Raw genomic sequence first — 15,030 nt, forward strand, 5'->3', positions numbered from 1 at the left:
CCTAGAGGCTTAAAATAGAACATGGGAAACTTTACCAGTGTACACATCGAGGCTTATTTTAAAATCAAATTCCACCATTTAACACGAAGAAACTGTTTTAAAACTTTATTTAAATAACACAAAAGTAAATATGAAATAATAACGAAAATAATGGTGCATTCAAGAAAATATTCTTACAAAATTGCCGTTACCAGTCAAAATCTCGTCAGTTTTAACTAAGCATATCTAGCTAGTGATTATTTTCTATGCAATTAACCGAAAGGCCACTTGTAAGGCTATGCATATAACCAGACAATTTAACATTAGATGAATGGGAAATGGTTTTGTGCAGGAGAAAATTATGCAATTAACCGAATTATGCTATTAAGCGGTATGCGATTAAGTGGAGTCAACTGTATAATTAAATATATAAATACTTTTTCTCTTTGCCTGTCCTTAATACCACGGTCCTACAATATCAAATATTTCTAAGTTATAGTGATGTACAAATATTTGAATAGAAGTGTCAGCTTATCCTCTTATACATTTATTCATGTAGATAGCTATTATAAACCTATATATTTTCTTTTATATAGCTTTTAATAATATTTTAATTAATCAAAAAATATCAAACCTGTTCTGACTTTATTCTTTCTGAGGCTTCTTCATGCTGAAATACAAAAGACAATATTAGCACTTGTGAATATTTGTATTAAAAATCACAATCTGATGTTTACTAAACAGTAACACTCATAGGTTTTACATTGTATTTATTCTATACATGTCATATTTTTCTCTGACTGTTTAAGACGTCTTCACACTAAATCCATTGGATGTTGGATGTGTACTGATTGATAATTTAGTCTTAGATGCATGATTTTTTTTATTAGTTGTTATTGGCTTTGAACTAGCTGTCAGTAACTACAAGTATTCTCAGATCTGTACTTAGTGTCTTTTTGTTGTTTGGATGTACAAGTACCCGTCCACGTCCACTCTGTGTTTTTGTTAGATGTATTTCTATTTGTATCGATCTGATGAGTTAAGCCTGTTTCAACTGATTTTTATTGTTTGTTCTTATGTTGTACTGTTACACCACTGTCCCAGGTTAGGGGAGGGTTGGCGCCTTCAATCTAGTTAAACCCCGCAACATTCTGTATGTGCCTGGCCCAAGTCAGGAGTCTGTAATTCAGTGGTTTGTTGTTTGTTGCTGTGTTACATATTTATTTTTTGTTCATTATTTTGTACATAAATTAGGCCGTTACTTTTCTCATTTGAATTGTTTTATATTTGGCATTTCAGGCCTTTTATAGCTGACTATGTGGTATGGGCTTTGCTCATTGTTGAAGGCCGTACGTTGACCTATAGTTGTTAATTTCTGTGTCATTTGGTCTCTTGTTGAGAGTTGTCTCATTGGCAATCGTACCACATCTTCTTATTTTCATATGTACGTTTTTTACCGAAATCAAATTCGGAACATGAGTATGTGGTAAACCAATTACCACCTCTAACTAGAACTATATAAAAATAAGGAGATGTGGTATGATTGTCAATGAGACAACTATCCAACAAAGTTCAAATGAAGTGGATGTAAGCAATAATAGGCAACTCTACTGTTGGTCAAAAGTATTTAAATAAATTCATCAACATAAGAAAAGGAATATTTTCTTTAATGTAAATTTATCATTTTCATGTGGCTTATTCAAAATGTTGTAACTGAACGAAATTTTAGATCATGCTTAGCATTCTTTATCTCAAAAAATTTAACTTATTCAGGTTATCCAAATATCAGAATAAAAAAAAACACAATATTCTTAATGTATCAAAAATATAACATCTATTCAAATGCAATAGTTTTGATGATTCTAGTTATGAAATCATCAGACTTAAGTAAATTTCAATTCTCATAAAATGTGTTCCTGTACCAGAGAGCATCCTACCTGTCTAAACAACTGTATTGTACTTGTTATATCTGGATCCAGAACACTACCAAGTTCATCTCTAACAACCAAGTCTAATCCTAGCAACCTGATAAAGTAATAAAAGCAAAGATTAGAAAATTACTTTTATTTAGTACTGGAGTATTTTTATTATTACTGTACCAATTTTCGTGGTTAGAGAGAAGATTGTATTTTCATGGATATTTGAACACATGGTTTTGTCAATGTTTGCAGACAAACCTATATTCAAAAAATTATATCATTGAAAATTTAAATTTGTGGTTCGCTTATACCCATGAAACCTGAAAATGGTGGAGGCAATCATTCAAATCATAAGGAAAAAAAATCCTAACAAATTTGTCTTATTTAAATTCAAGCATCATATAAATTGCGTTGATATAATATTGATTCATACTCTATGAAATAATTAGAAGAATGTCTTTCCAAATGTATTTCAGTTGTTGATAACTATTTTGTGGAAACTCTCATAATGTTTTGTGCAGAACACAGTTTTAAAAGGTCATGATGGGAAATTTATTTTTAAATGAGTAAGTCTTAAAATCATAAGGTTGGTCAGTTAATTGAAAACATTTCTTCTAAGCCTATAAAAACTTACGCATTTCCTAAATCTATTTTTGTTGCAATTCTCTGCTGAATGTCTCTCAGTTCTTCCTGAAAAACCAAATTGTATTGCACTTTATAAGTTATACATCTGACTAATGGACACTGTACTATGTGCCATATCAACAGTCATGTTTCAATTTGAATATGACAACCAAAATAATCTTTACATACTTTTTAAAATACACTTCTACTCATAACTACCATATATATATACCGGTATATATATCTAAACTATGAGCAGTGCATTATGAAATTGATGTAAGACAATCCGTTAAGATGGATATTATGTGTAGTTTACATCTTAATGTATTTATGAATGAATTTTCATGTTGATAACACATTAACAAATTTTGATCAATCTACCATCAACCTTAATTTCAACCTTATTTCTAAACAGAACTATAAAATTTAGATGACATTGGATTGGATGGATGTACAGGCCAAAGAATATATAACTCCTGCATCAATCCTAGCCACTAAAATACACTTTTCTCATGTAAAATATTACCCATAACCTCAAATGCATTTCAAATTTCTCATCACAAAAAAAGTGTACATTACACAGATTATTTCAATTGAACTTTAATTGCTGGTTTGAAAATATGTCTGCTTCAATTTACTTAAACAAGTTCCTTTTTGGTATTTCCAAAATTCATGGAACATCTCTCATAAGAAATAAACTGTTTATACAAAAAAAATTATTTAAAAAATGGTTACCGCTGTAAGTTTTCGAGACATAATTTTTCTCCTCTGATCTATTAGTTCTTGCATCATGTCTTGAACAGCCATTAGTTCTGGTCTTCTCTCCTAAAAATATCAAAAATACAGTTGTAATCTGTTAAACAACCAACTGTAACAGTTTCTGTTTAATTTATTTTTTCGACTCTATTGCTTGATATATTGCATAGACACCTGTTGGTTTTTTTTGAAGATTATATAATGTTGCCCTCTTGATGTCTTTTGTTTATTTGTTTTGATAGGTTGCTGAATCATAGACATATACCCTTCCCCTTTGATTCATGTATTTTTGTCTGGGTTCTGTCTCAATGACATATACCCTTCACCTTCATTCATAAAATCACATTTATATTCACTAGAAGAATCAAAATAAGTTTTATTTGACTAAATTTGAAAGTTACAAAGACAAATTGTTATTCAACATTCTACATTACGTGTGTCCTGAATATGCATAAAATTTCCCAGTATCAGAAAATATAAAGTAGGTATCTGACAGATCTGCAAGATGCACACACATTAAAACTCATCACTGTAAAGCTGTTGACCAAATTAAAAGCATAAAGTCATTCTGTTCATTAGTACTAAACTGGATAATTGTTCGAGGACAAATTTTAACTTCATTTCAACATAATGAAAAATCAAATGTATCAACAAACAGGATGTTGGTGTCTGACTGATCTGTAAAGTGCTCATATGAACAAGTCATCACATTCAAACTGCTGACCAAATAGTCATTCTGTTAAGTAGTACCTGAGAAAAGTGTGATGGAAATATTTCTTGAAGGAACAGACAGATGGACAGACAAGGTAAATGCAATATAGCCCCAAGACTTAGAGCGGGGGTATTGAAAATTTTTGTTACATGAAGATATTTGTATTAGAGAAGATCAAGAGAAAATTTTGATTTCAACCATTTCCTCTCCTCTAATCAAACTTTCATATTGGTTCATATGCATAATTATGATTTGTGACCTCAATTTGCATGTAAAATGTCATTTAGTAAAATGTATCAAACAATATTGTTTCAGACAATCTTGTCTCAATCCAAATCTAGTATCATAATCAGAAAACTGAATGAAACGTAGTAATTACCACAAAAAGCTGTTTCCATATGTTGTGCCATTCTCGAAGTACAGTTGTAATCTCTTGAATAAGTGGTAGCTCTAATGTTGTAATCCTTCCTGATAAATCTAGGGAACTAAGTAAAGAGAGAAAAGTACACTATCATTACCCTTTCTACAAATTTCTTATCTGTGTCCAAACATACATCAATACTCGTATGAACATATTTTTAACTAAATAAAACAACCTTATTTTTAGAAAAGGATCTTCAATCAATAGCCAAGATGTTATCTTAATAATTATTCCATACTTTGGTCTGTCTTTTTACTAATTTGTTATGATCCTTTTTTTCTAGAATAACAATTCTAATGCATTTTTTTGTATAGATGGATCTGATTGGATTACAACCAACCTTAAATTCTCAATCTCCCTGTCTGTAACTTCAAATAAACTGCTTTGCCAAGCGCAGCTGGATACGACCACAGAGGTACAACCCTGAACAGTTGGGGAAAAATGGACACAATATTCAAGCTTGATACAGGTCTGAATTTGGATTGTAATTAAATATTTGTCACATTTGATGATGCTATTTTGAAAGATGCTACTATTTTGAAATCTGGAATTCATTCATATGTGCATTCTTCAATAATATACAAAATACAAACGAAAAGTGAACCAACGCCTGATGAATCTGTAGTACGGTAGAGTCCCAAAAGTGGATACCTTGGGTATGCAGGGTCGTTATGATAAAGCACATACAATGTAGAAAGTCTTATAACAACAACACTTTAGGGACTGCTGCAGAAAATTTATTGATCTACATGTTTCGGTGCCTAGGGCACCATCATCAGGATAAAAACAATACAGAAAATTGCATCTGAAGTACAAAATCAGGTATGCATAAATTACGTCCCAATGTAACCATGGTGAGTATAAATAGAAAGTGAAAGTATACATGCATGGAAGTGAACTTAAACAAAAAGTTGAATAAAATGTGAATGTCATTGAAATTTAAATTTTGTTGAATGAATATGTGTTTGTCATCTTACTTAATGGAACTAAAATATGTAATAAGTTATTGTCCGGCTGTGTACAGTTTGTGTTTGACCCAAATTTGAACGGCACTTTACTTGCAAATAAACAAAATAGTCACATTTCTTACTAGAAAATAAATCTCCTTTTTATTCAATCTTGGAAGCATATGCAAAGCCATAAAAAGTCTTGTGTGTACTTTTGACACTGAACGCATACCAATGACAGCAGACATTTTAGGTGCCAAAGATCAGAAAAATATTTGATGGAAATTTCTAATCAAGGATCACAGATTTTTATATCAAATGATGATTGAAATGGAAGGTTTTGTCTATTTTGCATTAGAAAAGAGATACTTGTATTATATGTTAGGCTTGGCTTACATAAAACTTGGTTAAACTGTTGCAAACATCAGTTTACCTGTCTCTATTGGTAGGCCAAGCTTAAAATACAAAACAGTCATCTCCTAAATACACTTTTGCTAAGATCTCAAAGGGAGATAATCTATATTTTTCAAATAAAATCTTGTCAATATGCAATATAGTTTTGCACATTGTTTCTTTATCGCTGTAATAAAAAATTAAGCATGTTTTCTGGAAAGTTATCCTTTATGTCTGCCTAATTTGCTGAATTTTTCAGCTAACAATAAATAGTTACCCTTTATCTTTTTAAACTGGTACCTTACCCTGTTTTATTTATGCCTATTTCTTTTAGACGAACAAATTTCTTGGGAAAGATTCCCTTCTTAGTTTTGTCTTTCGAAAGTTGACCTCTGTACCAGTCTGAAATATAGATATACATATATTTTTAACACTGACAGAGTAAACAAATTCTCAATAGATTCATCTTATTTCTTATGTATAATAGCAAATAAAAATAATCAAACTTTCGCTAATCCTTACACCATAACAATATTTACCAGAATAACACTTTGTACTGTGTTTGGTTAATAAATATTGTAGAGCCAATACACCTTCCTAATTTCATGGAATGATTTTCAATATAAGAATCTTGGTACTTTTTTCTTTTCTTTCATTACATTTCTCTTAACTTCTATTTTCAAATACAATGCCAAGCATGTTGAGTCAATGACTAGTTAGGCATCTTGAGCATTAAAACCACCAATTCAACTATTAGAAAAATTTCAAATAATTTATAATTCTCTGGATAACTAGTGCCCAATCACGAAATTTTTAAATGTGTTAACTCCTATAAAAAAATTTGTGATCCTCACTGGTTTTTCCAACTTAATAAAAATACATGCACAATGTAGTGTTAATTTAAAGGTTTTATATAAATTGTATCATATATTTCTTTAATAATTGTCAGATGGGAATGCTAACAAGGCAATTTAATTTCTAAATAAAAACCATAACTAAAAAAAGACCCATCATATAAATCGGATCAAACCTTGTGAATAATTGTACGGCTCAGAGACCTACAAGGCATTATTTTACATAATTCATATTTTAAAGGGACATACATCCCAAAAGTTTTTTTTGTCCACTTTTGATATTGCTGATTTAATACTCTAACATAAATTTAACCAAAATCCATGAAGAACTGTAAGGATCCAAGTGTTTATAAGAAGGATGTGCAAACAGACAGACAGACCTAGCATTTCTATATTTCCTCTGCTTTGTATTGCTGATGGAAAAAAGGAAAATATTGACACATAGAAACCAAAGTGATTAACTTCTGAATTTTTTCACAATCTGTATGACTAAATAAAACACTCTTTTAAATATATATGTATAATGTAAAATTTAAATGAAATTAAATGGTTTGATAAAATAACAGATCTTTAGCTTAAAATCACCAAATTTATGGTTTCTGTGACAAACTAGATGTATTTCTTCAACATATGTTGACTACATATCCTAAGCTCATTATTCAGCTGTGGTCCAATTTCAAGAAATTGCAATCAACTTAAACAATAGGAAGTAGGAATGATATTGGTTTAAAGTATTATCAGATTTAACATCCTCAATTCTTAAGTACCATATTATATAATACTTAGTGATGTTTATAAATGTTCATCATACACGTCTATAAACTTTAAGTATCGTACATTTGACACTAAATAATGGCTTAAGACAGGCATTTTTTCAATATCTTCATTAAAGTTATTACAAACTTAATTTACATTTTCCAAAAACCCAAATAAAGGAATGTAACATAAAAGATTTATAGTATTTTCTACGTGAACAAAAAATGTAAAAATAGACTTAAAACATAAATGATGTAAAACTTCATTAGCAGATTTTTTTAGTTTTGTCTTTATGATGTAATTTAGGTAATTTGGTGATAATTATAGATTATTGATGGTTTTTCAAACGAGAGGGTGTTTCTCAACTACAATCTCATCGAAGGGCCATAGCCCTGAGATGAGATGTGGCTGAGAAACATCCTTGAGTTTGAAGACCATTGATAATCTGTTTATAGCTATTTTGCTGTTTTTGATGTTTACATTGACAACGTCACATGTACCCTCAGTTTCTGTCAATAATTTTCTATCTCAAGCTAGTAGCATGATATGAAAAATTATCACAAAAAAAAGATCAAAGGAAAAATACACAAAATAGACATAATGGAAAATATTTGATAGTCTTTGTTAAATGTATTAACATTTCTAGAGTTTGGTGATATAGAGCTTGACATTGAACAGAAACTTGTCTATTTCCAAAACCAAAAATGAATCTTTATATGTCTATTCATCTTTTTGTGTCCTTGTGTTGCTGTCTCATTGACGTATATCCCATATCTACTTTTATTCATATGAAAATGTTTTCAGTATCAGTTGGATGTCAAGTAAATCATAGGTTAGTTCACAAGATACAAGCTATTTCACCTGATATTACTTTCATTCAAATCAATTTTAAATTAGGTTTAGATATAATTTATATTCCACTGACCAGTTGCAATGTATAGCTTATGCAAATAACCAGTAACAGGACTTTAAAAGTAAACATACCATCCCCTTCTTCATAGATGAGTACCACATCTCCAATAAATAACTTTAAAAATCCTACTCTATCAACCTTAAAATTGCATACAGCTGAAAAAAAGTAAAATAAATTTGAAAGTACAATATACATGATATATGAATAACTAATATTTGCAAAACATCGACATAAACTGATTATTCATGGACTCTTAATTGTTTTATATAGTAGTCTGAAATGTACATACATGTATATGCAGTTTTCATATAAAGCAAATGGTAGTAACTAATAAGTAATAATGATATCGTTACAGTCAAGAAATGAAAATTTGACATAGGAAAATGTTGGCACCAGAAATATCGCCAGCAGCCGTATTTTGTTGCCAGATGAAATAAAAATCGCAAATTTGCGACATTGGCAAAGCCCAGCGCTGTCCCTGGTAGTTTGAGCAAATAGATATTAGAAATTAGTATAAATGCTTATTATACATGAAATAAAAGAGAATACAACCAAAACTCTTTTTTTTTATACAAGCATACCTGGTACATTTAAAACCCTGACAGATATATATTTGGATTTTTTTGGTGATAAGAAAGAATTTCCCAAGATAAAGACCATAAATCGTGGTCCCTTATTTTTAGTCAATGTTGTTTACGTTTAATTTTCAATTGATTTCTTGTGGACATGATGGGCAAAAATTAAATTTTTCCTGCATTTTCCAGTTTCTGATAAGAGAAAGCAATACAACTGCTTTCTAATCATACTGTGTACACTGTGTGTGTTTAAAAGATTATTGCCTTCCTCATATACAATCCCAAAACTTAATGAGGTCCAATAGCGACAATATTCTTTACTAAATACATATCAAAAAGATTTCAGTACCTACACTCTAAATTTAATTTAACAAGGAAGTTAACATTAATTGTTTATCTTCAAATTGATTCATATCAGGGAGATGGTTTAATTCACAGGAAACCTGGTACTAACATTAGAACATACAGGAAGTTAGTATCAATACAACATATTGGACCTACATTTTTGTTGTACTCCCTTAGCTAGTATTAAACCCCATAATATTTTGCAGGAAGAAGGGTAGGGTATGGTACAATCTAATTAAAATTAGCTCTCCGCACTTGCTCCTCGTTGTTTATATGTCGCGCAACATATAAACAACGAGGAGCAAGTGTGGAGAACTAATTTTAATTAGATTGGGTATGGTAGTCATTAAGAAATCCTAATAAACAGCTTTGTCCAAGTTACAAAAAATGTATACGTATCCCAAGGCACATACCATAGTATTTTGTAGGATAAGGGGAGGGTGTTGTAATCTTTAAGAAATCTTATTAAACATCTTTGTCCATGTTATACCTATCCAAAAAGCACATAATTATCTTTTTTTTCACAGCAGTGCATATTGTGCAAACTTAATTTAGGAGTTAAAAAAAATCTGTTTAATGATTACAGTTACATGTACTCATGTCAAAACTGTATACAGAGACTAATACATGGCCTTTTTCATATCGGCCTTGGTATCATCCCAGGACATTAGTTGAGGGCTGCTATGGGTCGAGAGATGATACCTGGGATGATATGGAAAAGGACATGTATCAATCTTTTTATCATATACTTCCAACAAATAACTATTATATGAGGCAAATAACATATATATATTAATCTTTTTTGAGCCAATTTCAAATAAAATTTATATTTCGAGACAATTATGGTTATTTTTCATATACCGCAACTCTTACAATTGTTCCAAATGAAATATTTGTGGTAAAAGCCATCATTTTTTAAATTTAAAGCGGACGACATAAAAAATTCCATAAACCGGTATTCTATATTGACGTCATAAATAAAACTCTACAGAAACGCATTGTCAATGTCATAAACAAGGCAATATATGGTAAGAGACTGTATATCACATATAAATGTACAGTCAATGTAATTTGACAGCTAAAATAGCACAGTTGCAACATTAATAAACTGATCACCCTCTGTCATGTCTTTTTGCGTCACATATTATCTGTAAACAGATGACAGGATTTATTGAAATGTATGAACTGAAGCCGTTTAAATGTGATTTTTGGATACAGAGGACACTGTTAAAAAAATGCTGAGTGGAATTATGCTCCCATGATTATTCACATAAAATTGAGAATGAAATGGGTAATGTGTCAAAGAGACAACAACCCGACCAAAGAGCAGAAAACAGCCGAAGGCCACCAATGGGTCTTCACCACAGCAGCGAGATAATCCCGCATCTGAAGGCGGGCTTCAGCTGGACCCTAAACAAAAATGTGTACTAGTTCAGTGAAAATGGACATCATACTAAACCAATGAGCCAAACATACCTTGTTCAAATTCAGATATTGCTGTAATTGTCAGCTGTACTTAATAGTTTGTTTACTTAAAATATGGTAACAAGTTCACATGTACCATGTGTACGTACATGGATGAGTACTGGAAAGCAGCAAATATATATAAAAACACACTGTCCTTTCTTGAAACTGAGGACAGAGGGGCACAGATCTTTAAAATGGCCCCTTTTGTGTGGTTCTCATTTTTACAACAATAAAGATTTTTCTTTTACAATAATACATATAAGAAGCATCTTCATCTGTTTTCTTTACCAAAAAATAACTTCCTTCTTACACTGTAACAGCAACATGTGATTGGAGGATTCTGATACCTTCCTCATCTATAAAGGTGTCTTTTTACTCAATTGCCTTTTTTCAAGGATTAATCACTATCAAGAATTTGAAGATACTGTGTCAGGTAGATTTATGCATTTCCAAATCTTCAATATAGTATCATCCTGGATTATGGTCTTTTTCATTTTTTATATAATTTCATATTTGCATGATGACAGGGTGTTTTCTGAACTTGACTACCCAGGAGGGTCAGATAATTTAAATGACATGCACTAAAGGCCAGCCAGTGTTCTATAAGTTTCATATATTATGATCCTGATAAGGCAATTCCAAATTAAAAACTTGTTGTAAACCAATTGGAGCAATAAATTGAGCAAGATTTTTCTTTTTTCAAAATGTATTTTTTAGCAAACAATACCTGAATTTGGTGAAAGAAAGGTACATTTTCAATTTTATTCTTCAAAACTTCTGTTTTCAGGAGCGAAAAAATATGTTTTTAACATAAAACTTTTGAACTTAATTGTAGGTCAAGCGATGACATTTTAAATTAGATTCATTTACCGGTAACTGGAGTGATAATTTAGAAAGTCTTCAGGAAATGGCATATTTATCATGTTTTATAGGTTTCCCAAATTTTGGAGCAAGTGAATTCGAAGAACTATGAATCAATTTGGAGAAGCCTAAACAAGAAATTTTGAAATATCAGCTGTTTCTATTCTAATAATAAGAGCATCAAATCAAAAACACATTTCATAAGAATTCTCTAGCAAAATAACATCACATTACCGTGATGGTAAAAGGCCCTGGAGAGAACACTGCATCATTAAAAAAATTCAGATTGCACAAACCCATCCAATGTCTCTTGGGAATGTGTACATGTAGGTAGGAAGGAAATTCTTTTTTCGAACCCAGAGATGTGAGAAATGTATCAAGCCATTGTCTTTCTAAAGAATCCAATGGGTGGCCTTTTTCGTAAATAAGCATTGAATTTACTAGTAAACATATTAAATTTTTAATTGACTGAAATATACAAATAACAGTTTAACAACAAAATATGGAAAGAATGGAAGGGTATAATGGAGCAAAATACTTGACAAAACAAGCTTAATTTTGCAAAAGTAAAACAAGAATGTCCTCCCGAAAGTTGCTTTTTTAAATTAACAAACCAAAGTTTGAAATTTCTAGATTCAGAAATATGTATACAAGGATATAAATTTTAAAACAAAAATATCTTAGATATACATGATTTTGTACATGATTTTTCAACATTATAGTTTCAATATCAACTGAAAAATTTCAGAACTTTGACACAAATTCAAATGCATGCTATGCATTTTTGAAAATCTTTTTTAAAGGCAACTAAAGAAATACTAGTACAAATGTACATTTGATCCTTATGCTTTCAATATACAAAAACAATAATGTAAAGAAAAATTAGTAGAAAGAGGAAGGATATTATGATGAACTTACAAGTATCAAAAATATTAACACACATGTTTTGTTTTTTCAAACAGCAGATCAAATAAACTATCAAAGAAAGAAATAGCACTAACTATGAGAACTCTTTGATCACACAATATCACATCAATGGGAAAAAAACTAGAATATTGTCTTAGAAAACATGGCCATATGATATAATTCAAGACAATCCACAGTTCCAAAAATCAACATTGTTACAAAGCATTTGAAATAAATCAATTTCACACAATACAAATTAATTCAACTGTCAATAAAAACCTAAAGATGTCAAAGTTACAGAAGGAAATACTAATATCATGCATATGATAGCCGGTAATTTTATTTCACTCTGTAAACGAAATAAATGAACTTGCATTGAGGGTAATGATATTTAAAACAGAATTACTTACATATTACAATGCAGTTCTCAAACTATGGATAAGTGGTGAGACTTCAAAGAGAAGTGCTTGTTCGCCTGCAGCACTGTAATGTTTGTTTTTTTACAATAATTATTTTATATAAAGGGCCATATGTATCCTACTTATTGAATTCTTTTCTATATTGTTCAAATCATACCTGAGAATACAATTTAAGTAACAGTTGTCTCAGTTTATGTCTTAAATTGTCATTTATCGTTGATTAAATTCATTGTTTCTCATTAAAAAGATATATACATTGTATAAAGTTAACAAATTTAAGCCACTTAAATCAATATATTGAAACAATGCATTTACATTGTAATAATATATACATTTAACTATGGGGATCTGACCAAATGTCTGTTAATGCATGTGGGATGCATATTTTTTTTACTTTGTGATCGTTTGTCTTCTCTCAGCTGAGCCGTAGCTGAGCCATTCGTGCGTCTGTAGTTATTATCATAAGAATATGGGTTTCGGTCAATGTTTGACAAGTGATTTGGAAAAGAATATATCGGTTTTAGACAAAACAAAAAAAGGCAAGATACTGGATCAAAATACATTACAACAGAAGACAAAAGTGTGAATAAATTTTCTGTTGTTGCACACAGTCACAGTCCCTAATCATAATCATATTAGACATAAACGACAATTTTATACTTATAATGATAGGACAGAAGTGATTTTCGTCTACAAAGCATATATATATATATATTTGTATATCAGGTGTAGAATTAGCAAATATGTTATGAATCCAAAAAATAATTTGATATAAGAAAAATGTGTCTATAGGAAAAAGATGCCCAGGCTTGTAAATATACGGTAAATTCAGCAATTTTCCATTAATAAAGGGACATAACTCAAGAACAGAGAAAGTGCACCATCCAAATTCGAACTTGATCTGTGTTTGGTGGTAATAAGTATTGTGTATATGTTTCATACCATGTGGTTGAGATAAAGTAAAGTTAGACTGTGGAAACAACAAATTCAGTATTTTTGTATATCTATTTATAAAGGGATATAAGGCAAAAAAAAATAAATGTCTGTTTAAGGTTACATCATTAAAAAAAAATAGGAATATAACCATTTGATTTTTTGCGACATGAATTTGAGTCGTGCAGTCCATCTTGATGTGGTCCGAGTTGTTCATGGGCCGAGTTTACCCGTATTATTAATGATTGGATTATTTCCCTTGGTTATTGGTTGGAAAAAATGGCAGCAAAATGTTTATTTCATCACACGAGTTTCCTTAAAACAGCTGTCATATTCACGATTGTGAACATTTAGATGTATCATGCATTTGATTTATTTTTTGACACGAGTTCCTTTACTTTTTCACTTTACAACAGAAATAAAATGACTTAGGGTTGGTGTTCAAAAGTAGGGTCGGTCAAGTAACCATAAACAGACATATATTGTTTTGGCCTAACTGCAGAAAGTTGATAGTGACACCACCAAAATTTAAACATGATATGCGTTCTTTGGTCATAAGCACTGTGTATAAGTTTCATAACATTTAATTGAGGCAAACAAAAGTTAGAGAACTAAAACCAATTTTGGGATGTACATGTACAGACAGACAGAGTGAACCATAATGCCCTTTTGGCCTAACGGCAAAAAATCATGATCTAAAACATAAACATTTAGACTTTGGATGTTTTTTCTGGGTCAGTTGTGTTTTGCCTGACTGACATTTTTGATATCTCATCTGGGACCAAATTTAAAGATATTTCATTTTAACATGTCATTTGTAAGTCAGATCTCAAATTTTGCCAGACTATTAATGTAAATGTTGGGAAAAAAATGTGCAATAGGATCAAGTGGAACTATATGCTTTAAATATCGTCACATATTTTTTAACAGATATACCATGGTCAGAACGACCATGGTTAAGTGTGGAATCAACAAAACTGTGTCAATCTCATCATCAACCTCCTCAACATCACTTCCTTATCCATTTTTTACAATTTTTATGCAGTTTTTATGACAAATTTGGTTGCTTACCTATACCATGTTTTGATTTGCTATCAAATTTAACCCACTTGGTCATTTTTATGATTATTCATGTCAGAAGATTAATCATAACTTCATTAAAAATTCCACTACACAAAATGTAAAAGTGTACACAGACGATACTCGACTTCCATTCGTGTCACGTGATTCTACTTTCTTTTCCGGGTTAG

At 30.6% G+C, this 15,030-nt stretch overlaps 1 protein-coding gene across 8 annotated transcripts in view; it reads right to left on the bottom strand.

The window, feature by feature from the left end:
- The window catches only part of LOC127733236 (dedicator of cytokinesis protein 1-like), an 81,903-nt gene extending 66,899 nt beyond the window's left edge, over positions 1–15,004 (bottom strand). For 6 of the 8 annotated variants that reach the window (XM_052242544.1, XM_052242543.1, XM_052242540.1 and 3 more), the window contains exons 1-9: positions 14,852–15,004; positions 8,346–8,429; positions 6,057–6,153; positions 4,370–4,475; positions 3,258–3,347; positions 2,533–2,588; positions 1,917–2,004; positions 614–649; positions 417–449 (exon numbers count right to left, since the gene is read on the bottom strand). In XM_052242544.1, the coding sequence (XP_052098504.1) occupies positions 417–449; positions 614–649; positions 1,917–2,004; positions 2,533–2,588; positions 3,258–3,347; positions 4,370–4,475; positions 6,057–6,153; positions 8,346–8,429; positions 14,852–14,897 (636 nt within the window). In that variant the 5' untranslated portion in view covers positions 14,898–15,004. The remainder of the gene's footprint in view (positions 1–416; positions 450–613; positions 650–1,916; positions 2,005–2,532; positions 2,589–3,257; positions 3,348–4,369; positions 4,476–6,056; positions 6,154–8,345; positions 8,430–14,851) is intronic. The other 2 variants (XM_052242545.1, XM_052242542.1) reach the window with 1 other exon arrangement.
- Positions 15,005–15,030: the final 26 nt, after the last annotated feature.

The sequence above is a fragment of the Mytilus californianus genome, unplaced genomic scaffold (assembly GCF_021869535.1).
Source record: "Mytilus californianus isolate M0D057914Y unplaced genomic scaffold, xbMytCali1.0.p SCAF_3, whole genome shotgun sequence".
In the NCBI taxonomy this organism is placed as follows: Eukaryota; Metazoa; Mollusca; class Bivalvia; order Mytilida; family Mytilidae; genus Mytilus; species Mytilus californianus.